This window comes from Pteropus alecto, unplaced genomic scaffold (assembly GCF_000325575.1).
Source record: "Pteropus alecto unplaced genomic scaffold, ASM32557v1 scaffold177, whole genome shotgun sequence".
In the NCBI taxonomy this organism is placed as follows: Eukaryota; Metazoa; Chordata; class Mammalia; order Chiroptera; family Pteropodidae; genus Pteropus; species Pteropus alecto.
Genome location: NW_006442207.1, coordinates 5,569,222 through 5,596,306, shown reverse-complemented (window position 1 = coordinate 5,596,306; position 27,085 = coordinate 5,569,222). Strand labels below are relative to the sequence as shown.

General features: G+C 37.6%; 1 protein-coding gene across 10 annotated transcripts in view; it reads left to right on the top strand.

Annotated features, from left to right (window-relative positions):
- Positions 1-27,085, top strand: part of VTI1A (vesicle transport through interaction with t-SNAREs 1A) — a 324,109-nt gene that overhangs the window by 2,905 nt on the left and 294,119 nt on the right. For all 10 annotated transcript variants that reach the window (XM_025039169.1, XM_015596331.2, XM_015596333.2 and 7 more), the window contains 2 exons: positions 8,944-9,002; positions 12,952-13,062. In XM_025039169.1, the coding sequence (XP_024894937.1) occupies positions 8,944-9,002; positions 12,952-13,062 (170 nt within the window). The remainder of the gene's footprint in view (positions 1-8,943; positions 9,003-12,951; positions 13,063-27,085) is intronic.

Here is a 27,085-nt window from a genome sequence, read left to right as displayed (position 1 = left end):
CTACCTCCCCCCAAATTTATATGTTTAAAAATAATTTTTCTTTCTTTATTTCTTTGTTTTTCTTCCCCCCACCTGTTTTCTATTAATAGGGATATTTGCTTGAAGCCAGGATCTCTGAATTTACACCCCACTCATCTCCTGAAGTCCCAGTTAGTTCTGGAGGAGGTGGATGATGTCTTAAGGAGGTTTATGAGTCCAAGTGAGGGAACAAGAGGAGAGAACCAAGGTAGCATATACCACCGAGCTCTGCTGCCTCAGATTTTTGTGGAGAAAGTGGCTGATGGCCTCACCACTTCATGATACACCACCTCGCCTCTTCTCTTCGGTTCTGCTTTTCTTCCACTGCCCAACCAAGATCACCTTGATTTTTATTATTGTTGGCGACTACTTCCTTGGTCTTCAGTCCCAGAGCCTCAGATTATCAGGATTTGTGATTTCAGTTGGATTGTTGCTTGTTTTTAGTCGGCAATAGTTTTAGCAGTAGAAACATTTTTTTGTTTGGGCTAATTCCTTTTGTACTGGGAAGTTGTCTTATAAAGTAACAAAGTCATCCCTGGATACAAAGTTGTAAAAACTTTTCCGAGTAAATAGGTTTTGTTACAATTTATTTTTTTTGTCTTTATATTGTAATGTAACCATTTTTATGATACAGAAAGCTATCTTCTTAAATATCTTCAAAATAAAGGCTTAACTTTCCTTAGCTATAGTATATTGTAAGGCCTAAACACTACAGCTACATTAGAAGTGAAAGGAGACTGTATAGCTGACACTGGAAGAATGCTTATTGACTTGAATATTCGAACAGTAGGAATTCTTAAAAATATAGCGATTTTCCTCATAATAATTACTACGTTTGCTCATTTTATAATCTTTCTGATTGATGAATAGAAAAAGATGAAAAATACACCTACGTAGTTATGAATTTCAGATGTATGTCTGTGAACTAATGGAAAGTAATATGTATAACCATGGCAAAAACAGTATGATTAAAAGTAATTATAATCTCTTGTTCTGGGCGTCATTAGTGGTTGACCCAGAGGAGGTGAACCACAATTTACTTCAGTTAAGAAGGTTAAAAATTGGAGAAAACTTTTCAGCCAAAGCACTTCATTCTCCAGCATATTAACTTATATAAATTGAAGTAGAATGAGTAGGATTGATTGCAATTAACTTCATTCTCTGCTGTGCACAAGCAATGTATTAAAGTGTTACTTCCAAAGAGAATAGAAAAGATTGAATATTTTAAAACTTTATTTTAAAAATTCGATTGCTCTGTGACATGTTTTAAACAATAAAAAGACTTTGCTTTTAGACGAAAGTGTTTGCATCTTAACTAATTTTAGAAGTCGGGCTGAGATGGATCGATCCCTTTTAAAGTAATCCTCTTATGGCACTGTGTTTTAGATTTGATTTTAATGATTAGTGTCCTGTGGTAAAGTCAGGAAAGTGGATAAGTGGAAACCATAATCTAATTGTGAAGTTCCTTTTCTTCTGGTGATATATTCTAAGTTAGGGGGATACTTTACAGGTGCAGAGTTTCCATTATATCACGCAGTCTTCTTGAAGGATCTAAGCCTGCTTCCTCCAACTGTAAAACTGTGTGTGGGGTGGTGGTAATACTTTCAAACTTGTGGTGTTGTAAAAATCAAAATAAAACATATAACTTACTAGCACATTTTTCCCCCAGAGAAAGTACTTGATGAACTTAGCCATTAGTGATGAATATTATTGCTGCTGCTGAAGACAAAAGCTGATAGGGTTAGTCAGGACCCAGCTCCTCAGACTTTGTTATAGTAATTAAACTCTGAAAGGAATCTTGCTTCCTTTCTATGCCTAAACTAAAGTCAGGTGAATCTCTCCTAATGAACACCTGCCTTGGAAGGGAGGTGAATGATGAGGGACTTTGGGATATAAAACAAATTGGGATTTGAACTCAGGATATTAAGGAGGGAGTCGGGGAAGAAAAGTGAGAGTGGTGAGCCGAGACAGGTGTCCTTTCTAGAAGGAAATGCTGAGTCTAGCTGATTAGTTCTGCTAAGCCCTGGAGACTTTTGGAGACAGACATAACTATGTATGGAAGAAATCATAAATGTGGTTGCATGATTTACTCTTGCCTTTGCACGGTGGTTGTAGTGAGAGAATTCAGAAATGTCTGCTTTTATTGATGAATACTTTGCTTAAACTATATGTGGCTCTGGAGGAGCTAAAATGTCTACATGTTACACGTGAAATGTGGCTATTGCCATGTAGTGAAATGAGAATAATTTGGATATATTAGGTTAAATATTATTAAAACTAAAAATATATATATTAAAACTAATTTTACTTGTTTCTTTTTACTTTTAAAATGTAGCTACTAGAAAATTTTAAGTTATATGTATGACTTGCATGCATTACATTTCTATTCATGAGAGTTAGAATCGAAGGGATGGTTCTAGTGCTAATTCAGGAGCTCAGGTGCAGAGTGAGTTGAAGTAGAGTGGGTAGGATTTGAGTTGGGTGTATACACACACATACACACACATGCACACACGTGCACATACACGCGCGCGCGCACACACACACACACTAATCCCAGAGGGACCTCTCTCCCTCCAACAACTTAGTTAACCTAAGTAATGACTTCATTGATATTTTTAAAAATAAGCTTTAAATTTTAGAACAGGTTTAGATTTACAGAAAAATCACAAAGAGAATCCAGAGAATCCCTCTTATACTTCATGCCGTGTTTCCTCTATTGTTAACATCGTATATTAATGTGATACATCTGTTGTAGCCTCTGAACCCATATTAATATATTTACTATCGACTGGAGTTGATAATAAGGTATCATTCAGATTTCCTTAGTTTTTTTACCTAATGCCCTTTTACTATTCTAGGATCCAATCCATGATACTACAAAACATTTAATAGTCATGGCTCCTTAGGCTTCCCTTAGCTGTGACAGTTTCTCAGGCTTTTTCTTATTTTTAATGACTTTACAGTTTAGAAGAGTACTGGTTAGATATTTTATAGAACGTACCTCAGTTGGGATTTGCTTGATGTTTTTCTCATGATCTGACTGGGGTTATAGGTTTTGGGAGGAAGACCACAGAGGTTAAACACCATTTTCATCATAGGAGTACATACTGTAACATAACTTACCACTGCTATGTGATGACCTGGCTGAGGCAGTGTTTGCCAGGTTTCTCTACGGGGAGGTTTCTCCCCTCCCCCTTTCCAAACTGTTTGGAGGGAAACCATATGCATCGCTGGCACTTAAGGAGTGTGGGTCGTGCTTCACATCCTTAAGGGCTTAGTATCTACCTAATTTGAAATTCTTCTACACAAGAGCGATTTGTCTATTCTAAATTTATTTATTCAGTCATATATATCCACAGACTCACGATGTGTATTTTATACTTTGTATTATATTCCAATACTACTTTATTTTGTTGCTCAGATTGTTCCAGCTTTGACCACTGGAAGCCCTTTCAGTTGGCTTCTCTGTCCTTTTGATATACCCTCATCATTGTGGAGTTGTTTTTGGGGTTTTTTTTAGTATTTTCTAACCTTCTGGTATTAGAAGGTACTCCAAGATCATCTTGTATTTTTCCTAACCAGTCCTAGAATTAGCCGTTTCTCCAAGGAGTCCTGTTTCCTTTTATTGAAAAATGGTGTTAGAAACCAAGATCTGGATACTAGATATGTCCATTGCTACTGGGGTATTATTGTTTCCATCCCTCTCAGCTGACAGAATAAGTAAATATATTTGTGTACACTAACTCATATATATATATATACATATTGATAAATACCTATATATGTAACCATTTTTATCTACAGTAAGCTAAACATGAGTTCATACTGATAGCTCTAACTTAATCCATTATCACATGGATCATTCTAGAATGGCTTTGTTCTAACACTGACCATTCTATACCATGCTATACAATGCGGCATTAGTAATATATTCATTTTTAAATTCTCTAACAGAAAAAGTTCCTTTATTAGTGGTTTTACTTTATGTTTCCCAGTATATAATTTCTGCTGCCAGTTTTATTTACAAATACCTATATTGCACAGAAACAGGTATCAGTAAACTGAATTGATGTGAGCCCTGAAACTCACTGTACTTTATGGGACGTGTGCAAGGCTAACTAAGCACTTCTATTAATGTTGAGAAAGAATCATACTATGCAAGGATTTCTGTGTATATCAGCACTAAGCACTTCCGTTAATATTGGGTAGGCAAGAAAAGATCATACTATGCAAAGACTTAGATGTGTATCAGCACTCATGAAGCCTGTGTGTTGGAGGGGCAAGGAGCGAGAAGTTTATATAGTGTATTTTATATAGTACATTAGAAGTTAAAGGCTCAGTTCTGGGCAATAGATTTGGTTGGAATTCTAATTCTGCCATTTATTAGCTGTTTAACTTTGGAGAAATTATTTAACCACTCTGAGTTTGTTTGCTTGCCTGAGAATGGGATAATAATAATACCTCCAAAGGATTATTTTGAGGATCAACACTGATAATGTTCAATACATTGTCCCATGAAAATAATGATAACTGTTAGTTTATGAAGTTCTGAATCCTAGGAACATGACATTTGTGAAAGGGATGCCATTTGGGATGCCATTCGGGGTGGGCAGTATGAAGCTCTCTTGGGAATTACATGTGAATAGTGCTAGAAGGTTACCAAAATTTAACATTGGTAGATATTTCCAAGATCACCAAAGTGGGTCCTTTTTCCTTCTTTCCTTTTCATGTTTTCCTCCTAACTTGTCACCTCTTTAATTCTTCTCTTAAAGATACGTGGGACACTATAGGAGACCAATCAAAGGTTGCTCGGCTCCATAATTATTTCTAATGGTGCCATCATGAAATGAATTTTATGAGAAAATGATCAACTTGTATTACCCCTCTCACCTCCCATCCCAATTTAATTATTTCTTTCATAAAGGAAAGTATGCCATTCTAGGTGGGAATATTTGTCCAAGTCCTTACTGATACACCTTTTTTTTTTCTCAGTTTCTCTGTGAGTACAAATGTGTTGCTAACTGTAAGGCTGATTCATTCATTCAGTAAGCTCTCAGTGAGCACTTACTGCGTATAGCTCTCTGTGATAAATACAGAGTTAAGACAAAGATGTGTCAAGAGCAGTCCCGGCCTTCAAGGAGCTGGAAATGAGGCTGAAGAGAAAACTACAGACACCAGTTTTGAATGATCATCGAGACCACTGGTGCAAAGCACAGAAGTCTAGGAATTCAGAGGAGATAAGGTTGTGTCCCAGGAGATTATATGGAAGGACAGGTGGGACTTGACAGAGAAAACCGGGGATTGCAATAAGTGGCTGCCGTGGACATCTGCTGTTCCCAATTTCCCAGAATCCTCCATTTTATGTTTTGGTAGCAGCACCTCAGTTTTTCCATCGAGGGACTATGTAAACCTATTTTCGATGGAACTCACAGACTGCTGCACCCTGTCCAGGTTCAGAGGTGAATGCATTGCTCAAGCAAGGACATTCAGAGAAATTTTGCCTGTGATTTAAATTTTGAGCAAAGTGAGCCAAGAAGAGAGCCCTTCAGGACAGTGAGCACCAACCTATGGTATTGCTGCTCGCTCCTTTTGCAAAGACTGTCAGTGAGTTCCTGCTCCCTTGGTACCCTGAGCCACCCTGGGTACTGTCCTCCTTGAGCTTGTGGGTTCATTTTTTCTATTTACTCAGTCCACCCCGTGTCATCCCAATAAATTCTCTTTTTTGGCTCAGTTTAGCTAGAATCAATTCTGTTATATTCAATCAAAGAACTCTAAATGGTAGCTTGAACAAAGACTTAGAGCAGAAAAGGCATGCGTTTGGGTAGTAATGGATAGTCTGTCTGGTTAGCATGTAGAGCACTAAATAGAGAGCTAGTATTTGGAAATAGAGTTGGAAAGGTTGCTTGGGTCTGGAACATGGAGGACCTTTACTGCTAGGCTCAAGTAATCAGATTAAAGCCACATTTTAGGAAGATTAAAATGGGATGGGGGAGGGGAGTGGAGACAGGGAGACCAGGCTAGTCCATAGCATTAGTCTCTGTAAATGCTTGCACTGACTTAAATTATTTATTCAATTTAACAATCATTTTTCAAGAACTGATTATATGCCATGCTCTGTGCTGGATATTAGGACTATTAAGATGATTAAGACATGATTTGTAAGCTAGAAGGTAACTCAGACCAGTAAATGTGAGATAAATTATTCGGGTTAGATAAAAGTTATAGGTGCTTTATGTAAGTGAAAGTGGTTAACATTTTGTTGGGTTCGAAAGGCTTCACAGAAGTAGTGATTTCTAAGGAGAGTCTTGAATAACAGTTTGCCAGGTGGTCATAAGTATTAGGATTGATGGTGTGGAGTCCTGGCAGTATATCAGGATTAGAGATAAAAATTTGGGATCATAAATAGATAATCTGATTGTGAAAAAAAAAAAAAAAAAGGCTGGGGGGGGGGAAGCGGATGAAAATGCCCAGGGACATAGATGATAATCATAAGAGAAAATAAACAAGCACAGAACTCTGAGGAACTCCAGCCATTAAAGGATGGGCTGATAAAAAGAATGCCAAGCAGAGGATGCTGAGATGTAAGTGAGTGTTTAGGAGAATCACAGAGTCGGGATGTCTTGGAAGCCAGGAGTGGAGAAAGTGACAGGATGGGAGGAGCAGAATGTCAGATGACACAAGATTAAATAAAAATAGGACCAAGGAATGTCCATTAGTTTGGGAAAAGGAAAGGTCTTTAGTCATAGTGAGTCATTTCAGTGGAATCGTGGTGTTGGGGCGAGATTATAGGGAGGAACGAGGGAGGAAGAAGAGAGAAGCGAGGAAGGGAAATGCGACTAGACAGAGGGAGAGAAATGTTAGCGACAAAGGGGACTCCAAGTCAAGGGAGGCTGCTTTCTTTGTTTGGCTTTGTTAATGAGGAAACCTGGTGTGTATTAGCCCTGGAGGCCATGGGTGGACTGTCCTGACAACTATGCACCTTAAAGAAAACAAAATGTTCCTTAGTATATGTAAATATATAACTTCACTCTTGGTCCAAGATGAGCTTATCTTGTTTTCTGCTGTATCACAAAAATTTAGTGTGGTTTTACTTTAACTTGTGGAGTTGTTAGATGGATTAACATGTGCTGGAAGCAAATAAATTTGGTGTCATATAATATAAGTTTAATTTGGCCATAGGGAGGTTTAACTTTTTCAAAGAGGGAAAATAAAGTGGAATTTTAATTCCAAATGTGCACTTTTCTTACGCAGAAATATTTAGAATACACACAAAACATCTTGTGTGATAGCTGCCCCCAAAGGGCAAGGATTTGGGGTTAACTGAACCTAATTATTATTCTACTAAAGATGTCCCACTTAGTGTTGACTATCTGAAGGGCTAGTCAGCGAATAGGTGTTCTACCCATTTCAAGCTTCATAACTTTTCAAGTCTGTTGTTTTAGTCAGTCAGCAATGATTAGATTATACATCACAGAAACCCAGCTTTAAATACAGACAAAGAAATTTGTTGATTTAATAAATCTAACCATGATGAAGTTAAGCAAAAATGTGTTTCAGAGTTATCTAGAACCAGATACTAATTAACAAACTAAATCTATCTAATTTATTTTATCTATCTATCTATCTATCTATCTATCTATCTATCTATCTATCTATCTATCTATCTTCCTACTAGTTTTGTTTCTTTCTAAACAGTAGGCTTCATTCTCAACCATTGCAAATTGGCTTTCTAGGACTGGATGCCAAAAGCTTCTAAACTCTTGTTCTCATCATTTTATCAAGATAGAGGAAAAGACTTTCCCATTGCTCCAGGACTTTGATTGGTAGGCTTGGGTCATATGCCCACCCCACCCCCCAGACCAACGTGGCCGGAGAGACGGAGCTACTGGAATCAGTCCAGCTAGGATAAGAAGCCCATCCTTTGCCAAGTCACTGTGATAGAGAGGCAGGGTCAGAGAAGGATAGAGCATCTCCCATCGACCTGCCTGATGAAGGAGAGAGCCTCAAAAGAGTTGGAGTTAATGCCTGAAAAAAGAGTGCTAGGCAGAGAAAACTATAAATGTTTAATAAATTTGGTTAGCATGAAACTGAAGTACAGTCTCTGAACGCATGGGCTGATTGATTTAGAATGGGAATAGGGGAAAGTTTTTAAAAAATATCTGGCAGGATATGTCTCTCCCAGACCAGAAAAGGGAATTCCAGTTAGGTTATAACTTGATTTTGGTAGACTTTGAATTAACCACATACAGAGACTTAGCACTTCACATTTTAAAAGTAATTTCACCTGCATCAGCTTATTTGAGCTAAAATTAACCCAGTGGGTATTTTTAATCTTCATTTTTGAGAGGACAGACAGTGTCAGAAAAAAACTGTTTCCTACTCAGGATTTCATAACCAATGAGTCGGCAGTGACTTTGGGTTTGGAATCAGCAGGCCTGACTTCAACTATTTTTTCCAGTACATCCAATTCTTAATGTTAATGAAAGTATAGATTTTTAAAGGATTATAAGATCTTGCCCACTTTTAGGAATTGTTTTTTCTATGACTTTTAAATCGTATTTGTAAATCAGTTATTCCTAATTTATTAAAGTTAAGACTTTACAGATTCCTCATGCCACCCCCCGAATCTGCTGTTGTTGACACAGTCTCTTCTAAGGAACAAAATAATTTTTGGTTTCTCTTTAAAATGTTATGGCATCTCTTAATAACTAGGTATTTTAGAAGATTTATATTTCCAGATCACCGAGAATTAGTGGCTTAGATTGGTTTGTAACCCACCAAAGGATGAGATGGTCATTTGCTTGACATAGTAATTCTCTAATCCGATTAACCAGAAATGAAAAAAGGTATCAAAAATAGAAGTTTTTAGATATTAAACTTATTTGTATCCTTAGCAATTCCTTGTACTATTATTTGTTTCAGATGAGAAGAAACAGATGGTTGCAAATGTGGAGAAACAGCTTGAAGAAGCAAAAGAACTGGTAGGTACAGACTTGGTAATATATTTTAAAGGACACAACAGAGTCGTTTAAGCCGATGCCTTCCTCTGGCCTGTTTTATACGTTGTAGAAATGTGAAACATGACTGATCGGCATTTTATAATTTGGAATTCATCCATTTTTAAATTGAAGAGAATTTAATAGTTCCTTGGGATTTTATTCTTAGTAAAGGTGATTCATTAAATGTCCACTTCTAATTTTTATTCCTTAATAATACTTTTTATAATAGCTATAAATGGCTAATGCTTGTTAAAGGCATACTGGGTACCAGACCCTGGGTTAAGCATATTACTTGCTTTATAATATTAATTTTCATAAAAACTCTGTGAAACAAGTACTATTTATCAAAAACTGTTAAGGATCTGAGATTTTCCCCTACTTGCTCACTAATAAGTGAGCTTACGACAATTTCACGGACGCTGATAGATGATAGGAGATTCCTAGGTCAGAGATAAAAAAAAAAATTGTATTACAGCAAAATCAGCTGCCAAGAGTTTCGGCATGTTTGTATCAATTCCCTGAGCCCCAGCTCCTATAGGGATGATGCAGGTGGTCCTAGATGTATACCTACGTATACAAGAGAGGAACCCAAAGCCAGGGAAATGAACTGCTTTACAGCAGCCTGTAAGGAAGCCTGCTCTTTGTCCCAAAAGGACACATTATTCTCTCCCCGCAGATTGTTCCCTGCAAATACAGTCCTGAGAAATGCCCAGGGAAAAAAGTGGTCGGGGCCTTGCATTCTTGGCATGTTCAGCAAGACCTATAGGAATCTGATAAAACCATGGAGGAGTGATTTTCAACACTGTTGTTACACATCTGCTCCCATTTCGTAGATGAGGAAACCAAGACTTAAAAAGATTAAGTAACTTGTCTGATGTCCCACACCCAGTAAGTGGTGGAGTAAGGATTTGTGTCTGGATAGGCTACACCCAGAGCTGTAGCTCATCCACTACTTTTTGACATAAATTCATTCGCAAATCAGGGAGCAAAAAGTATATGTCCCCATTTTGGGTTTTAAAAGCCAAATATTGTGGGTATGATTCAAATCGTTGCTACATTGTGGTCCTAAATAAGTATATTGCTTTTCTGAATACTGAAAGGTCTGCTTGATGCTCCTTCGGTATTATTTCCTCATGTGCTTAGGATGTTTCCCAGAGTGTGTTTCTGTTAGCTGATGTTACCTATTCAAATACGTCTGGGAAACTGTAGCTTGAACAGAGTTGGGGGTTGAGGCCTTATGGGTTTTGTTTTTCTTCTACACAACCCTCTTGAACCTTTAAGTAGGCTAAGTGGCGTTACGACTCTCTCAGAAGGGAATATAGGGAGCAGCTAGAGCATGGAGCATTTCCTGAGCTCACTTGCTGTGTAACGTTTATTAACAGTAGAGATGTGTGTGTGGGAAGGGGGTAGTTCTGAAAGAGTGACCATTGTCCCCATTGCACTGCAGACATTTCCTGTCTTTGAGGGCTAAGACATTGAGTTGCAGAGCTGCTGCTCTGTCTTCTCTGTGGCCGGTCATTTTCAAGGTGTCAGAATGTCTGATGTTCTCCATACCCTGGAAGACCCACTTTTGACCTCTGCTGACTGCTGACACTTTCTCTATTATGGCAGCTTCACTTCTAATCTTCACAGCTTCTGATGTTTGCCTGTCTTTTGAAAGTTTCCTTTCCCTCCGCACCCCCACAACGCGCCCCTCCCCACCCCGCACAAATGCTTTCCTCCTTCTTTTCTTTTTATATTCAGCTACTTCTCTCATGCTTCCTGTGCTTCACAAAAAAGACTGACGTTTTACAAACCACAGCTACCAATCAGGACACTTCTTCCTTCCGGTTGGCAGGCTTAGCATAAATGGTATAACTGCTCAGTTCTTTGGATCTCAACTTGACTTTTTATGTTGTTGTTGAGTTCTCAGTCGCACTTTTTTTTTTTTTTTTTGCCATCAAAATTTGTACTTCGGTTTATTTGTTTGCTCTCTTTTTGAGACATCGTTTACTTGTTGATGTTGGAAAACTGGTCTCCTGATAACCAAGGTTTTACCATAGTAAGAAGTAGAAAACACAGTCATGGAGCTCATAGTCAGCTTTAGTTGTTACTAACAGAGTTTTGTCTAAGAGATGTATTTGTTTGTTTAAAGTGATCAGAAAGCTGGTTTACTTAATTCTCATGAGATCCATGTTAAGAATACTGTTTATTATATAACTTACTAGCCTTTTGATGAGGACTCTGGGAGAAAAACTTTCTTTTGATTTGACTTGTTAGGATGTTTGTTTCTGCTGAATAATTGGTTTGTATTAATCTCTTGGACACTGCATGTCCTTTAATTGTCATGTCTTCCACTTTACATTGGCCAAGTGAACATTGTGACAACATGAAATAAATGCATGTTAATTAGCCTTATTTCTGGTTCCATTTTAAGTGCTTGTGTTTCTTTTTTTTCTTACCTACCTTTAGTTTAGTGTTAAGTGTCCTTATAAAATACCTTACAAATGTACTTAACTCTAGGATTTTTACTTATATCCACTTTCGCAATGATTTGTCTGGATGATCCTATTCACCTTGTTAGAAGTATGTACTTAGTGATGATTTCAGAGAAGCGCATTAAATAACTGCCTCATAAGTGACTGTTGGCGCCTTGCATTTATGTTGAGACGTGTCAGTAATTTAAGCGGTCGCTGATTTAATCAAGGCTAATTAAAATTACCTTTCTTTTTTTTTTAATTAAAATTGAGGCCTATTAATTAAAACATGGTTTTCTGGCTTACCTATGTTCTATACTATAGTTATTCAGTCTCTAACAGTAAGAGTTTTATTAGTAATAAGCTTACAGTGTTCATGGAGATACTTATTAGAATGTTTTAAAAGGAAAAATATATGGCAACTTTTTTTGATGTGAGTTTATAAGACATTACTTGAGCTAATTTGTTGTTTTCATTTTTTAATACCAAGTATAAGTACCATCCTTGCTGTGCCATCCTTACTGCATTTTTTTCTGCATCATCAGTAATCATCACTACCATAGTTAATATTAATCTAGCGATTACCAAATATGAGACACTGTTCTAAGCACATTATAGGAATTACCATTTAATCTTCACAACTGCCCTGTGAAATACATACTATTTTTGGAAATGAGAAAAGTAGGGCCCAGAGATGTTAGGAAACCTGCCAAGGGTTGCATGACTAGTGACAAGTGGAGCCTACAACGTGAACGCAAGTGTCTTACTTAAAAGCCTGTGTTCTTATCCGTCATTATATCTCTGTTTTGCCTCCTACTAAATGCTCATGTGTCGTGTTCAAAGTGTTATATGATGACAGGTTGTTAAAAACTGCCCTGCTGTGATCTCACTGAGTCATTTAGCATATCCCTATACCCATTGAATTTCATATCAACATGGATATAAAGTATAAGGAGTTAGGCTGGAGGTCAAGATCACATGTTGGTCAGTAGGTGATTCTTCTAATCAGAAAAGACTTTCCAGAAGAACTTTCACCAAATGACCAAGGCTGGGCCAACATTTTATGGCTTAATGATAGAAATAATGGTTTGGTTTACCTTCCCATAGTTCTGCTGGTTTAGGGCAGGAGACCAGACCAGGTTGGACTGACTGATAGGATACTTCAAGGATATTAAAATCATAACTATCGAGGATGTTGGGATTAATGCATAATGTTTTCATAGAAATTCTTGTCAAATTAAGCACTTTGGTACCCTGTGTGTCACTTGGCAAGCCCTCAGTAACTATTTGTTGACCTAAACAAAAAGCAAACACAAAAGTAGTCCTATTGTTATTTGATCGTGGGTATTTAGCTCCCTGGACTTGGTTTCCTCAACTGTAAAATGAGGACTTAGAATTCAATCTTTTCAGCTCTAAATGTCTGGTCAAATAAAGAATAAGCATATGGTTAAATCACGTTTTTCTCACCCTTCCAGCTCGAACAGATGGATTTGGAAGTCCGAGAGATACCACCTCAAAGTCGGGGAATGTACAGCAATAGAATGAGAAGCTACAAGCAAGAAATGGGAAAACTGGAAAAAGATTTTGTGAGTGAAATTCCGTCCTTTGTCATATTTGCCAGTCTTTAAACTGAATTTTGCTTCAGCCTTTTATCATTTCCTTCACACGTCTCTATCAGCATTAAGTGTGTTGTCTTCAGGAGCAGTACAAAAGACAAATGACACCTGTCATTGTTTGTGACTTGGAATCTAAAAATGCTTAGAGCTAGCTAATGTGGGAATTTAAAGGACATTGGATTCATGACTCACAAATATATCCAAATCATGTGGTTCTTTGAGTTTGGGTAGTATTTATTAGTATTTAAAATTTATTAGAATTTTGAAACCCAGTTTTGAGCCTTATAGAGTTTGCAGCCCTTAAGATGCATTGTTCGCGATGGACTTCAGGGGCTTATGAATGTCTTATGGTTACGTGGTTGTGTGCTTTGTGGTCCAGCCAACAATGGACCATGTGTACTGTGGTGGTCCCATGATGGAGCTGAAAATTTTCTATCACCTAGTGACATCATAGCCATCATAATGTCATAGCTCAACACATAACTCACGTTTGTGGTGATGGTGGGGTAGACCTACTGCCTTGTCAGCCGTGTGGCGGTGTAACACACACGGTTACGTACAATATATAATACTTGGTAATGATAATAAATTAGTGTGTTACTGGTTTATATATTTGCTGTGCTATATACTTTTTATTGTTATTTTAGAGTGTACTCTTTCTCATAGAACAAAGTTGACTGTACAACAGTGTGTTGTGCTCCACGGGCAGCAGCCTCATACATCTCGTGTTTACCGCATCTCGTGATCGCTTCATTTCTCTGTGCTTGATTTAACCTCGTGCTGTTTTGTTCATTATGGTGCCTAAGCAGACAAAATCCACTGCTAATGTTGCCAGTAAGAGGCCACATTGAGTGAATGACCTGGAAAGAAAATTAAAAGTGAAGGTGGAAAATTGGTGATGGTTATTGCTCACCAGTCAGGCATGCCCAATTCCACACTGTTATTATCTGCTTTATTGAAGACAGTGAGATTTAACAAAAATTAGAGAAAGGCTTATATCAGACATGGAGAAACTTCTAATGATCTGAATTGAAGACCAGACACAGAAGCATGTCCCTCTCGGCACCATGACGGTCACGGCCAAAGCAAAATGTTTGTAATGTCGAAAGATAAGGCTGGACCTGACTATGATGTTGAATTTACTGCTAGCTCTGGGTGGTTTCAACAATTCAGGAATCATTATTCATTACATAATGTGAAAATATGAGTCTGTGGGTGCTGATGTGAAGGCAACTGAAGAATTTTTGGAAACTCTAGATAAGCTGATTATGGAGGAAAATTACTTGCCACAGCAAATATTCAATATGAATGTATCTTCCCTATTCTGCAAACAAATGCCTGAAAGGACTTTCATCCATAAGGAGGCCAAGTCAATATCAGTTTCAAGACTTTTAAGGACAGTCTTGCTTGGGGGCAGTGTTGTAGGCTACAAATTGAAATCTTTTGTGATCTGGTACAGATCTGGTACAGACACGTCAATAAGCACATGTTGCTGGTGTACGACAGGAGCGGTAAGAAGTCATGGACAACTCAGCTCTTTTTCCGAGATGCCCCCCTGAGTTGCTCTGCCAGTGGAATGCAGAAGTACTGTTTGGAGAATAATATACCTTTCAAGATTTTGCTTATTGTTGATAATGCTCCTTTTACTGGTGATCTTCATCGCAATATTGAAGTAGTGTTTCTCCATCCAAACACCATCCAACCAATGGATCAGAGAGTTATAAAAGCTTCGAAGGCCTCCTACCTGAGGGGGACCTTTGCCCAGACTATTGCTGCAGCTGAGGAGGACACTGATGCACTTCTGGAATGACCGCAGTATCCATGCCTGCTTCAAGAACCTTGCTTGAGTTTAGGGGGACACCACCAAGAAGCACATGAATGGCATCTGGAAGAAGACATTCAAGAGATTTATCCATGACTTCAAAGGAATTGCCAAGGATGAAGAGGTGGCAAAAATCAACAAGGCTGTGGTCGATATGGCAAACAACTTGAACCTGGATATGGATGAGGATGACCTTGGGGAGCTCCTAGAGGTGGTTCCTAAGGAGTTGAGTAATGAGTTGTTGAAACTAGAACAGGAACTCGTAGCAGAAGAAGAGGCAAGAAAAAAAGAAACTGTGGAAGAAGAAAAAGAAGAACCCCCAAGAAAATTCACAGTGAAGGGTTTAGCAGAAGCTTTACAGACCTCAGCAAGCTCTTTTGAAAGTTTGAAAGCATGGTCCCAAACACTGAAAGGTTTTCAGTAATAGAGAGGAATGTTCATGGCGCATTATCTGCTTACAAGCAAATCTGCGACTGAAAGAAACAAATAAAGCAAACCGTCATGGACATACTTCTAAAAAGAGTGGCACCTCTCAAGAACAGCCTCAGGTGGGTCCTTCAAGAAGTTTTCCAGAAGAAGGCATTGTTATCGTAAAAGGTGACAGCTCCATATGTGTTATTGCCCCTGTAGACCTTCCAGTGGGACAAGATGTGGAAGTGAAGACAGAAATATCGATGACCCTCATCCTGTGTAGGCTTAGGCTAATATGTGTTTGTGTCTTAGTTTTTAACAAAATATTTAAAAAGTAAAAAAAAAAAAAAAAATTTAATAGAAAAAAGCTTATAGAATCAGGATATAAAGAAAATATTTTTATATAGTCATATGATTCATTTGTGTTTTAAACTAAGTGTTATTACAAAAGAGTCAAAAAGTTAAAAAAGTTAAAAGTTTATAAAGTTAAAAAGTTACTGTAAACTGAGGTTAATTTATTACTGAAGAAAAAAATATTTTTATAAATTTATTGTAGCCTAAATTGCAGTGTTTATAAAATATACAATAGTGTACAGTGATGTCCTAGGCCTTCACATTCTCTTACCGCTCACCTACTGACCCACCCAGAGCAGCTTCCAGTCCTGCAAGCACCATGCATTCTAGGTGCTCTATACACGTGTATCACTTTTTAAATCTTTTATACTGATTTTTTACTATAACTTTTATATGCTTAGATATGTTTAGATACACAAATGCCATTGTGTTATAATATTCAGTACAGTAACATGCTGTATAGGCTTGTAGCCTAGGAGCAAGAAACTAGACCATATATATAACCTAGGTGTGTACTAGGCTATGCCATTTGGGTTTGCATAAATGCAGTCTGTGATGTTCAATGACAAAATCACCTAGCAACGCATTTCTCAATGTGTCTCCATCATTAAGTGACATATGACTATCTCAGGATTTTTGGATATCTGTTTCTATGTACATTTTTTCCTGGGATAGTCTCCATAGACTTCATTAGAGTCTTAAAAGGATACATAACACTTCTCCCCGACAAAAGACAAAAGGAACTCAATTACTAATTTATATCAGCGATCCTTTTTATTGATTGCCCTGTGAGAATATAGCTTTCTCTTCCTATATATCTGACTTTCAGCTCTACTCCCTTTTTAACAAATTTAAGAAGGTAAATTTAAAGATATAATGTAAACATTATTAGTAGTTGGGAAGTAATAGGAGTCAAAAAGATAACAGCTGAGCAATTCCACATCTTGGCATATATATCTAAAAGGATTGAAAGCAGGGTCTCAAAGAGACACTTGCACACCTATCTACCAGATGTAATACCAAAGGTGGGAAGCAACTCAAGTGTCCATCGACAGATGCATGGATAAACAAAATATGGTGCATGCGTACTATGGAATATTTTTTAGCCTTAAGAATGAAGGACACCTAGGAAGACCAGGTCCTGTAGGCATTAAAAAGAAAAAAAAAGAATGAAGGAAATTCTGACATATGCTATAACATGGACGAACCTTGAGAACATTATGCTAAGTGAAATAAGCCAGTCACAAAAGACAAATACTGTATGATTCCATTATATGAGGTACCTAGAGCAAGTATATTTACAGAGACAGAAAATAGAATAATGGTGGTTGCCAGGGTCTGGAAGGAGAGGGAAGTGAGCGGTTACTGCTTAATGGGTATAGAGTTTCAGTCTTGCAAACAATTCTAGAGATTCGTTGCTCAACAATGGGAATATATTTAACAGTATTGAATTGTACACTTAAAAGTGGTTAAGACAGTAAATTTTATATTATGTGTATTTTACCACAGTTAAAAATTAAAATTGAAAAAAAAAGATACAGGTGAGGAAAGACCTAAACTTTACCTGTAAATGAAAGGAGACACGTGTTGGCATGTCAGTCAACGGTATTTTTGACCCTACGGTCTGAATTCATGAAGAAAGTCAAGAATTTATAAGGATCTTTCTGCCTCTGTTCCTGCCTCAGTTGTTCAGGTAGCTACACCTTCTAGATTATAATATATACCTTTCCACTACAAGGCCAATGGTTCCAGACCGGACCTGGTAGAAATTCCACCTTGGGCCTAGAAATAGGGTGATTTACAGGTTTGCATGTTTATTTTCTATCTTAATGGATATTTTCCTGAGACATTGAGATGGGCTGTGTCAGTGACTGTGAATGCCATTGCCTTTTAAATTGTGTTCCTCTTAATTAAAAAAAAAATTGGACTCCATAGTGGGCCTAAATTCAGAAACGAAATGTCACCGCCTAGCTTCCATGTTCTGTACTATATAAAACCGTCCCTAACTGCTTTGTGAAAGGTGGGGTCTCTCAGCAAGAATGTAAGATACGGTGAGGAAATTAGATCAATTTAAGAATTTCACAACTCAAATTTATACGGCGACAACTGTAAAGTTAATGATTCAATATAAATGATGAAAGTAAAATAAAACATAAGGATTATTTAGTTTGCTTATCTCATTTTCATGAAACTCTTTTCCAAAGATATTTCTCTTGGTTTCCAAAACAATGGAGTAAGTTAGTTTTCTAGGGCTTCCATTACAATGCAACAGAATGGGTGGCTTAAACAGCAAAATTTATTTTCTCACAGTTCTGGAGGCTGGAAGTCTGAGATGAAGGTGTCAGCAGGGCTGGTTTCTAATGAGATCTCTCTCCTTGGCTTATAGATTGTCATCTTCTCCCTAAGTCTGCACACAATCTTTCTTCTGTGCTTGTCTGTGTTCTAATTTCTTCTTATAAAGAAGCCAGGCATATGTTGGATTAAGGCCCCCTACCAATAACTTCATTTGAACTCAATTAATTCTTTAAAGAACCTATCTCCAAATACAGTCAGATTCTGAGGTACGCAGGGTTGAGACTTCAACATATGGATTGGGGGAGACACAATTCAGCCCATAACACTGAATTTAGTTTTAATCTTAAAATTTTTTCAGAAATTAAATTGCTTCTGTGGCTTATAAATCAGCTAACCCAATCTTCAGTCTTTTTTGTCTCCTGAGGAGAATGATCCTAGGTAGCTTCCTTCAGGTATTTGGATATTGCATGCTTGGGTAAGTATTTCTCAGGTATATTTTCTATTATTTAAAAACAACAACAACAACAAAAAAAACAGAACGAGCAACTATGAGCTAAGCATTTATGCTCCAGGCTGTCATTAACATTTCACGTGTTTATGTGTGTATTTGCTACTACAGCTTTCTTCCGCTGTTGGACAGCATCCTTCACCACAACCAGTACCTTCTAGTGTACAGTGACTTATAATTTATAAAGTGCTTTAACATTTTATTTCTTGTCATTGCATGAAGAGTAGACAGAGCAGACGTGGATTACGGTCCCCATTTTAACACATGATAGAATCAAGAGGCTCAGCTTGATTATGAATTTCATTCAACAAGTCTTTCTTGAGCCCTAAGGTATATCGAGCACTGTCTTAGAGGATGAGAAAAGCTTTTAAGACAAAGTTCTTGCTCTCATGGAATTAAATTCTAGTGGCAAAGACAAGAAACATATACGTGCATGCATATTATAATTTCAGGTAGTTATAAATGCAAGAAAATAAAGCGAGTAACTGAATAGAAAGTGGCCAGCAGGGTGGTGTGGCTCTTTCTGCGAGGGTGTTCTCTGTGGCTTGAGAGAGGGGGAGAGAGGACAAAGACCTGTAAGGGTGGGCGTGGTGAAGACCTGCCTTTTCCGCTCGGTCGATGAGAAGCCATTGGCGGTCTTTAAGAAGTGAGCGATCCTTGGATTCCTGTTGTACACTTTCTCCACATTCCCATACCGTAGCGCATGGAGTATTTGAATAAGGTGTAGAAATTATTCACATAATTCCATTTTATTATTTTTTTCTTTTTATATTTAATTCTTTTTTTTCAAGGGATGAAGAAGATCTTCTTCAAGATATTTAACAACTTTCTTACGGTCATATGCCATATCTGGGAATATTGAATCCCAAGACAAGGTAGCAGAGATGGTCCTTCCTCTTCCATTTGCAGTGTTTATTGCCAGTGAAGCAGCCTTCCTATCGCTCGTATCAAGACTCCAGGGGGATACTTATACCCACGGAGAAAGCTAGAGGACAGCTCAGTACTTTTTCTTAGTCCGCATTTTCCACTCGCTGTCTTTTCCTGGGCCCCCCCCCCCGCCCCCCGCCGCTGCCTGTCCCGTACATACCTGGGTTCTTCAGGTTGCTTCTCCACTTACTCCACTGTCTTACTCCGTGTGCTGTCACCCATTCCTGTGGCTGCACTCACCACGTTGATACCGATCTGCGCTTCTAACCCGGACCTCTCTCTAGCTCTAGATTCATATTTCTCACTGGATGCTTCTACCCCAGAGTCCCTAAGACACAAACATTTACATTTGACGAGTACTAGTCATGGCAGAGTTACCTTTAACTTTCCCCTCTCCATCATCTCGCACAGCCAGTTGGTCACTGAGAATTAGCAATCCTGCCACTTAAATATCTCCTGCTTTCCTCTCCACTGCTAGTCTCTCAGTCTGGATATTTGTAGTAGCCTTTCCTCCTTTTATTCTTCTCTCACTCTAAACCGCCCTCTGCACCTCTTCGGAATCATCTTTCTAACACTTGTTCTGAGTATGTTACACTGTTCCACAAACTCCTACAGAGGCCTAATTGCCTGATGAATAAAACCCAGGTCAGCTTCTAGGCTTTCTATTTCTTCGTTTCTTCACATGTCTAGTAATTTTACTCTCATGTGCTTGATATTATGGGTCATGGGTTAAGAGGCTAGATTTTGTTGGTTTGCCAGAGTATCTCAGTCTTTTTGTCATGATTGCCCCTCTAAGGAATTTTTTAAGATTCTCTCCCCGCAATTCTCCCCCCATGTAATTTAATACCGCAGATGTTCTGCATATCTGTACATCTGCTTGAATACTATGGCTCTTTGGAGGACCACATGTTTTTGTAATAGATCTAAGATTCTCCATCCTCCCAGGAACCAATTTTTACCTCCGTAGCCTTAGTAGGACCTTTGTCAACAATGCATGTTTTAGACGATGTTGAGCTTTATTTGCTAATTTACAGATAATATACTAATAGATTGATTTTTTCAAGTCTTACTGTTAAGCTTTGTTAGGACATGTTTACAATAGTTCTGCTTTTGAGGTATGGCCTTTCTTGGATTCCATTTGAATGACTGGAGCATTCAGTGAATGCTCTGCCTTCTGTTTGGTCAGAATTCTGTCTCCCCGCCTTGGGTGATCTTCAGCATCTCCATTTTACCCGTAACTCCCCAGTGCCCGTTCTCTGCAAGACCAACTGGGATCTTGCCCTCTACATATGCAAGTTCATTTTCAGCCAAAGACTTAATAAGACCTCTTTATAGATTTCTGGAGCTCCTTCTCTGTGTGGCTCCCTTCTTCCCATTACCCTGGTAAATTTCATCTGTCTCAGCAGTCTCAAACTCCAGTGTCTGCCTCCTGAGCTCAGCGACATGCTGTGCTTGCTGCATTGGGGCTCCCTCCGCCCCTGCTGTAATGGTGATCATAGGGCTCATTCAAGTGTTTCTCTTCTCTAAGGGATTACAGTCTTATGCAGCCTGTTGTCCAGTTTTTCAAAAACAATCGCTTCATACATTTTGTCCATTTTTATAGTTGTTTAGAATAGGAGGGTTACATGGACTAGTTACTCTGTCATGACTGGTATGAGAGTTCAGTGTGGTTTTAATGCTTATTAATCCTTAGAGAATAATTGTGTACATGTGAGAATGGAAAAATACATCTGCTGTTTACAATGACCTATCATAGAATTTAACTTGTAACTGAATAAATACCTACTTAAAAGATTTTAAAATTCAAGTTATAATTCGTGTTTATAATTGTGGGAAGTTAGAAGAAGTCATCGGGCATCTTTACGTTCCCCTTGATGCTGTTCTCCTCCTCATGGTTCTGTCCACTTGCCTAATTCCATTCTTCCTCACGTATGGCGTCGTATAGCCTCAGACTGTTCGTTTTTGGCTTCTTATAGTCTCAGGATAAGTTAGGAATGTTAGGTCCAGAGAAGTTAAAATGCAGTCACTTTATTTTTCAGATGGAGAAATGGGGGACCAGGGAGACCAAATGACTTACCTTAAAGTCGTACTGTTTAAAGCCAGGACCAGAATCAGATAACCTAAATGCACGTTCTAACATTGCAGCCCCCCACCGCTAGCTTCATGTTTCCATAAATAGCCTCTTTATGTATTCGAAAACAACTTTAAAAAATTAGAATTCATATATTTAAGCTGTTCTTGTAATTTCTCCCTTCAATATTGGCATGAGATTAGCTAGAATATGGTCATGTGAGGATATTCCAGGGAAATGAATCAGCTAAATGGAGGGAAAGTGTGGCTGAGGGTTTTTCAAGTTTAAGATTATCATTCGCTCCTTAAAATCAAACAAAAAAACCCTCTAAAATTGTACCAAAAACCAATCTAACTTTATAAAATATTTGACCAAGTCTCAGTAAGTAAAAAACCAAGGGAACAAGTAAGTAATGTACCATGGTAAGATTCCAAAAGTTATGAGGACATGGTGTGTTGAATGCCTTGCACACCTCTGATATTGTACTATGATACTAGCGCCATCTTGTGGTTGATTTGTATTGTTGCATATCACTTTTTTCTTGTAACAAAGGTGAACTTCCTTTAAGACATACACACACCTACAGGATTCAGGGCGGAGGATTATATTGTAATAAATGTTAGAAGTAGAGCTTTTTAACCCCAGTGTCAAGTTCACTTCTATCCCAGGTCAGTGGTGCCCGAATGCTCTCCTTTTCCCGTTTGGCAGTCTATGTGATGTAATTGTTAGACCAGCTCCTGGTGCAGAGCTGTCTACATCAGAGAATGGCACTTCTATTGACCGTCTCAGCAGTGAGGCTGAATGGTCCTAGAAACCCAACTACATGCAGACTATCGGAGTTGGTCCCTTAGGTCAGGGTTCAAAGGATGTTGTGGAACAGCTTGACGCTTTTAGTGCTGCTACCTGCACTCACTTTTAACAGGTGAATGGGCAACTTGAGTATCTGAGTTTATGAATGAAGCCAGTAGCCATATTCTATTTTTTAAGTCTAAGATAGACTAAAGAAGTGCAATTGAGAAAGATGAATGCTTTTAAATTTAGATTTTTTGTTGTAAAGTTAAGAACTTGATGCCTCTTTTTATTTACATTTTAACTTTTCTGTTCTTACGATTCCTGGGATATTTTATTTTTATTCTGTTGAAGCTGTAGGAAACCATGAAAGTGTGTTTTAGATATTTGCATAGTGTCAGTGGTAAAATGTTGTAATTGTAGCATTAGCTTATCTTTCTTACAGGAACATAAGTACATTCTGGAAAGAAATAGGAAAGCGAAACTGGACAGAACCATCCCCAAAAAGAAATTTTCCCCACTGTGTGTATTTAGTAAATATGCTTGCCATTTAAAAAAAAAATTATGTTTGTTGTTTGAAACTCTGTAAAAATAATACCTGCTCATTATGGAATATTCTTAAAGAAGAATAAAAAGAAGAAAAAACCACCTTAGTTCTATTACCCCAAAAGAGCCACATTTTATATTTTGATTTGTTCCTTCTAATCTTCCCTTCCCCTCTCCCTTGCATAATTTATTGTTTTATTTTACATAATAATGATGTTACTCTATCCACATTTCCCACCTTTTTAAAAAACACAGATTCTAACCTTGGTATTTTCCGTTTCTATAAATTCTTAATCATTTTAATGGATGCTTACTATTTCAATCAGTGATAGTAGTTCATCTTTTATTGAATACTAATATATTTCCACTTATTCTCTCCATAATTTATTGTATTACAATGAACATATTAAAATAGGATTATTTCATCAAGGTCATTTCTCAGAAGACATATTACCAAATCAAAGAGTATCAATAGTATTGTAGCTCTTATTAAAATATTCCTTGGAATTACATTTTTATCGTGACTCATCAGATCATTTTGTTGTTCTTTTCCATATCTTCTCTCTTAGAATGTGATTTTAGAAATAAAAATCATAGACCGACCAGGGGTAATTACTTTGTATGCATTACTGATTTAATGCACAATTCTGTGAGAAATATACTGTTACTAGCTACCATTGTGGAGATTTTACAACTTTGGAATTAAATACAACTGAAGTTTTTCCCCTAAGGTACTCTTCCGTGGGAGACATATTGATGTTAGTAATGCTAGCAGATATGCGTGGCTCTCAATCTGGCCTCAAACTGAACTCATCTTATATTTTCAATATTTTAGTTATCTGGATGTGACTATGACCTTTAAGGGAGAAAGTAATGCTACATTTATGTGCATGCACATCACTTTCCTTGTTTGCAGTCATTTTCTTAAGACGGTGGTTCCTAAGGCCCCACTAGGTGAAACTGTTAGAAAATCCTCATGCAATTAGCTCCTTTGTTTGTAGGATTCTCATTCCAGGCTTTGACCTTGGTAAATCTTATACTCACAAAGTAGCCTCCAATAATTTCAAAAGCCAACACAGTAAATGGACCTACTGGATAGGGAAGAGACCAGAAGTCTATTTTCAGCTGCAGCGATGTCTTCTGGGGGCTGATCTGTTCTTGCGTGTCACTCTGGTCTCCTAATCCATGATGCTGTAAAAGGTTCGTGTTCTTGACCCTTCTCCCCACTGCGCACACTTGAATGAAATAGTGGTTATGTATTAAATATTTTATTGTTGGTCTTATGTACTGAATTTGAGGTTGGCCTTAATAGATTTCCTTCACTTTGGGAACTCTGATGCCTCCTTCCAATGTGACTGTTTTTGTGATGACTTCTTTGGGCTTTAGACTCTTGCCTTTAGCTCCCGTAGAACTTTATGGCCTGCAGAAATAACTTCCATATCCACTATAGTCAGTGGCAGAGTATTCTGGTATAGATATGTCTGTGTGTGTGTGTGTGTGTGTGTGTGTGCGCGCGCGCATTCACACATTCCTGTGAGTGTACATTTTTTTTAATGGGTATCAGATTTCTAATTGGGTTTTGCAATTTTATTGGAGTATTTTTTCTGCCTACTTACTAATTTTTTTTAATCTTTGGAATTAAAGTCATACTGCCATTTTATGGCAGAAGGAATCAACTTTTGTTACAACTTTCTGGTATTTCTAGTGGTTTGAGTGTTCTAAGCAGATGAAGTGTTTATTTTCTGGAGACAGTGCTAAATTGCTTTAAAACAAAAATGAATATAAAGCTTATTGGTTTTAATGTAGTTGTCTCTGATTATAATCCTTCTTAAATGACTTAACAAATTATTATCGACTTTTCTGTTGTTTGTTTGTCTTTCCTAGCTACTTTGATCTTACCTAAGAAATAAAGAGGAAAGATAAAAACAGGTAAGATTTTTGAAAGGTTAATTATAAACCTCTGACAAATTTGGCCTCATTATTAGTCACTAGATGGCACTGTTTATTTGCAAAGTGCCATTTTTTACAAAGGAAAGTGGTAGTAACTGAAATTACTGCCTCATGAATAAAATATTTCTGATGGGATTTGCATTTCTATATTGGCTGAAGACACTGTTGAATGTTTTATTAACCAGCCCAGTGCAACTGTCAGCCTATTAAAGAGATCCAATGGTCCCTGTTTAGATAAATAAACTAAATAAATCCAATTCGTCAAATTGTGTTCCTGGCTGTTTATTTTCCATTCTTTTGATGTACAGTTTATTTTAAGTTAAAGCCACATTGGTTTAAAAATTAATGGGAAAATGTTATTTGGTGTTTGGAACATGAAGAAGCTAATTGCTATCGTCAAAAAGCCAGCTCTATTTTAATGTTAAATTGTTTGCTCATAAATGGTAAACTTTTTAATGGTTGGTTATAAACTGTCCCATGGTCAAAAATTGTCTGATAGTCTGTTAAATATATGGTTAAAGACTATGTTATGAAGATTTGTGGAACCCCTGTTTAATTTCCCTGGGAAAAGGACTATTTCAAGCCTTTTACTTGGTTTTGTCTATGAGTCATGCTCATTTTTCATGTACAGTATATTATTTCTTGGAAAGAAAAGTTGTTCATTGATTTTTAAATGAAATGTCTTTTTTCAGAGTGCTACTTGCCAGTCACTCTCGTGGTAAATGCCAAACATTACAGGGGAGACAGCAGAGCTGTGGGACCGTGGCTGCCGGAGCAGCCCAAGGCCTCGAGGCCATGGCTCCATATAGGACCGGTGCCCACGCGTTCACTGCCTTCCTAAAGCGTATGTTCTAGGCATCAAGAAACTTACAATCGCGTTGTTTAACAACACTGACTGAGCCAGAGATTTCATACTTAGGCCCTAGGGTTACAGAAATATTCGAATAAAGCGTGTCAATTTTGTGCTCTGCTACGCTGAAGTAAGTTAGCAACTAGAAATGACACATCATGGTTCTGACTTTTACTTCTCATTTCTTTTTTTCAGGAATCCTCATTTGCTTTTTATGCCATTCCTATTATTGCCTTTTATCTAGTTCCACATTTGTGAGGTTCAGAACAAAACTTAAAGCAGATTAGGCACTTCTGACTTAGCATATAGCTTTTAGGAATATTCAGCTCCTTGCGATGGAGACTGGGCCAGATCTGATCTCTGGGGTGAGGGCTTTTAAACTGTGTAATACTAACTGAAGAGTTGTGCTGTGTCAACTATTTTAAGCTTTCCTGTACAAGAAGTTAAAATAGGGCTAGAAAAGATTTCGCCAGAGACTTTTGATTTCAAATCCTCAGAAGCCTACCAGGAAATGGACCACGGGTCCAGATAGTCTCATTTTTTGCTTAGGTTTTTTTGTTTAACTTTGTGTCCTTCAGTTCCCCTAAAATAGAAAAATAATATTTAAGAATAAAAACAAATAACAAATGAGTCAAGTTGCTCTTTTGGCGTTTAAGACATTCATCGATCGTGGAGAAAAGACTTTGCTAGAAATGCCTCTGAAACGCTTATGTGTGCTTGCATCGAAAACGAGCAAGAAAACGGGCCCCCACCCTTTTTCCTAGGTCTCGAGGCGCCTCAAGTCTTTTCAAATTCATAAAAGCTACTACAGGTCAAGCTCCATCACAGACGATTCTTAGGAAATGTCCAAATTTCCTCATTCTACATTTGGTTTTGCTAAATATTGTTTAAAAACAAGTTATTACTGTCTTGGACCTTGAAATCTACTGCAAAAATGGAGGAGATTTCTCTTACTGGTTATGAAGAATTTGACCTGTAATTGCATTCTTAAAGTAGGGAGCGTGAGTCAGGTTTTATGGTTTGGAAAGTCACGTTGCATGACATTGGCCTTGCCATGAAATATCCTAATTTAGAAATGAAATGTTTCTTAAAAGTATATTTTGTACTTTAAAACAAGTGTGCCTTTTGTTAATCTCTTCTGATTTTGTTGTTGTTGTTGTTGTTGTTGTTTGTGTTTTTGCTGGCACCCTTGACTTTCCTAATGGAATGTTGCATTTTTGCAAATTCAGTAACTGACATTTTCTGTTCCTTCTTTTGATCTTTTTATATGTCTAGTCTACAAGTAAATTTCACCTGAAGACTAAGGTTGTTCTTATTTATGGACATATGTGATTTTTAAAGTAAAGCTTTGAAAGAGGAATTTCCATGCTTAGAATCTTGCAGATTTATATTCTTTTTAGTTTTAATGAAGCTAAATTTTTTTTTCTACTTTTTAAAAAAGAATGTGGTTCAGTGCTATTCATTTCAAAT